This window comes from Nematolebias whitei, chromosome 23 (assembly GCF_014905685.2).
Source record: "Nematolebias whitei isolate Nwh7 chromosome 23, NemWhi1, whole genome shotgun sequence".
Lineage (NCBI taxonomy): Eukaryota > Metazoa > Chordata > Actinopteri > Cyprinodontiformes > Rivulidae > Nematolebias > Nematolebias whitei.
In genome coordinates this window covers 16,518,627-16,521,623 of record NC_056520.1, presented here as the reverse complement: position 1 = coordinate 16,521,623, position 2,997 = coordinate 16,518,627, and the positions used below count along the sequence as shown (strand labels likewise).

Below are 2,997 nucleotides of genomic sequence, written 5' to 3'. Positions count from 1 at the left end.
TATATATATAAAAGGTGCTGTTTTTGTATGACATCCCAGTGACAACGATGCCTGCAGCGCCAGCACAACGTTATAACGTCACACATGCTGTTGAGTTTAGATTTGTGAAAATTTTCAAATTTGCACCGTTCAAGTGTTGTCATTGTGTTAGAGAGAGTAAATGTCATGAATAAATTTGACTTTAAACATAATCCAAGTTGAAATGTTACATCATTTTCAGCCCCTTTTTGGCATCTGCATTTAGTAGCAGGCCAAACTGACACAGACCATGCTGAGTAATGTACTTTGTAGAATTTTAATTCCACAGCAGAGAAAGCTATGTATTCTCTATAAGTAGGTCTAGGGAAAAATATTGGTATTGTATCGGTTATCAGTCAAATAAGCTTTAAAGTATCGGCATATCGGATATCAGCCAAAAATCCAATATTGTGCATCCCTAATACATTTTCTGCTTTAGTTTAAATTGATTGCTCGTTGACTTGTTGCTGAAGTTATCCCGGAGCAGTAAAGATGTCTAAATTAATGCAGAAAAATCTGCATTGTGTACTCGGGTTGGAAAACACTGACTTAACCAAACAGAACACAGAACATAGTATTTAAATATTACCCTTTATCTACAGGGTCCAATAGGAATCCCAGGTATGCCAGGATTTCCCGGTAATCCAGGAAATAAGGTGAGACTTTTCCTTAGATATTTACTGAACTTAATGAAAAATCTACTTTTTTTTTTTTTTCAAAATGGGACATAATAATATTTAAAATAAATTATACCACTGACTTAACTTGTAGGATACTTTCTGGATATAAATTAAAGCTTTTGGGAATACCAGACAATCATATCCATCAGACAATAAAAAAAGCTTTACTTCAAGGGATGCGTATCGCCCCCCACCTTATGTGTAAATTAATTTAATGGTCTATGAAATAGTCCTTTCATTCAACCTTTATTTATACTGGTTAGTCTCAATAAGTCACAAGGACTCATTTTCAAGAGACCTATTTAAAAAAAAAAATCACAGATGTGGTACACACAACAATAAGCAGTCATAAAAAGCATCTACAATGAAAAAATAAATTTAAAACGAAATAAAAACAAGCTACATTATGAAATGGGGTAAAGTACTAAAAACAGGAACATGTCTACATTGGTTTTTGCTATGAACTTAGCAGTTGTTTAAAATCCCTTAGAGAGGTCAAAGTGGACAGCTTGGCAAGGTGTTCCAGGAAACGGGAGCGGAGTAAGAGAAGGCCCTTTTGCCAAGTTAGGTTCGCAATGAATGCTGCAGGTAATGATGTCTCAAGAGCGCACGCTGTAGCTGCACTGACGACGTGACATGTAGGAGGAGCTGTATGAAGGCAACAGACCAAGGAGTGATTTAAAGATGAAAATGTACCAGTGGGAGAGTCTACATGAAGTTAATGATGACCAGTTAACCAGTGAATACAGGGTGCAGTGATGGGTACGGTAGTTACAGCCAGTTATTTATCTTAATGCACTGTGATAGACAGCGTCCAACATCTGCAGGGTGCTTACTTGAGCGGTCATGTAAATAATGTCACCGTAGTCAATGCAGAGAAGGAAAGTAGCAGCTACAAGGCATCTTCTAGCATTCTGAGTTAAACAAGATCTACTGTATTTCTGAAAAAGAAACCCAACTTTAATTTCAATTTCTTTATTAAGTTTTTGACATGAGGCTTAAAAGACAGATGTGCATCGACCAAGATTCCCAAGTATTTGTAAGAGTTGAAAAACTCAATAGGAACACCATTCATAGATAAAATAGAAGGAAGGACTGCTGGGACCGACCCTGTTTGAAAACAACATCCCTTTGGTTTTATCAGCATTTAGCACCAGTTTGAGATGGAACAAATCTGACTGGATGATGTTGAATGCAGACTGTAAAAGCTGGAAAACCTTAGCAACTGTTCTAGCTCAACAATTACTGTATTGTTGGCATAGAAATGCAAGGATGTGTCAGGAATGATCTGACCTACATTATTTATGTAGATTGTAAAGAGGGTGGGTCCTAAGACTGAGCCTTGTGGTATACCGTTGTTGATTGTTAAATGACTGCAAGAAGTACCATTATGTTGAACACATTGCCTCCAATCAGAGATAATTAGAAAACCAACCAATAGTGTGATCTGAGAAACCAATGTTTTGGCAACACGCAGACAAATGACACAAGCAGTTACATTATCACTAACAACAAATACTGATAAACCTAATCCAAGTGTGGCGCAGTCAGCAAACTAAAACTGGGTGCAAAACAACAAGAGGAATCCGAAACTGAAGGTGAAAAGCAATTTCTGCAAAGCAGAGAAAGACAATTAAAAACTCCTATATCACTCATAATGAGCTAAAGCTAAATGTGAAGTAGGATTTTGATCAGAGTTTGAGTTGTATTTTATCACCAGGTATTAATAAAAACTCCAATGTGTCACAACTACATGTCAGGAAACTACTTTGTTGTTTGATAAAATTAACATTTTATAAACATTTTTATTGAACTTCGGCGGCTGTCACTAGATATTTTACATGGGGAAAAAATACAATAAATAAAAATAATACTCCAAAGCTAGTCTACTAAAGATCAAAACAACCTTGGGTCAATTTGTACTCCTGTCAGATTGTATCCTCACAGCTTTGGTCTTTTCGTACCCATATTTTAGGGTACAAATTTGTCATCCATCCTACTGCATGTAATCATATAATCTGTAACACTTTACAATAAAGTACACAACATTTGATTAACTACTAGGGAACGCCTCAGGACCAAATCAAGAGCTAATGGGTAGTTTACCAGTACTTACTGGGGAACACACAGCCAAGCCTTATTAGGGGACTACTGGTTAATTACCTTGTACATGAAGACGAACTAATCAAGAACTAATGGATAGTTAACCAGTACTTACTGGGGAACACACAGCCAAGCCTTATTAGGGGACTACTTGTTAATTACCTTGTACATGAAGATGAACTAATCAAGAACTAAT

The 2,997-nt window shown here is 36.5% G+C and overlaps 1 protein-coding gene across 1 annotated transcript in view; it reads left to right on the top strand.

The window, feature by feature from the left end:
• Positions 1-2,997, top strand: part of col5a2b (collagen, type V, alpha 2b) — a 34,575-nt gene that overhangs the window by 8,941 nt on the left and 22,637 nt on the right. Inside the window, exon 8 of the mRNA XM_037696794.1 lies at positions 621-674. Within this exon, the coding sequence (XP_037552722.1) occupies positions 621-674 (54 nt within the window). The remainder of the gene's footprint in view (positions 1-620; positions 675-2,997) is intronic.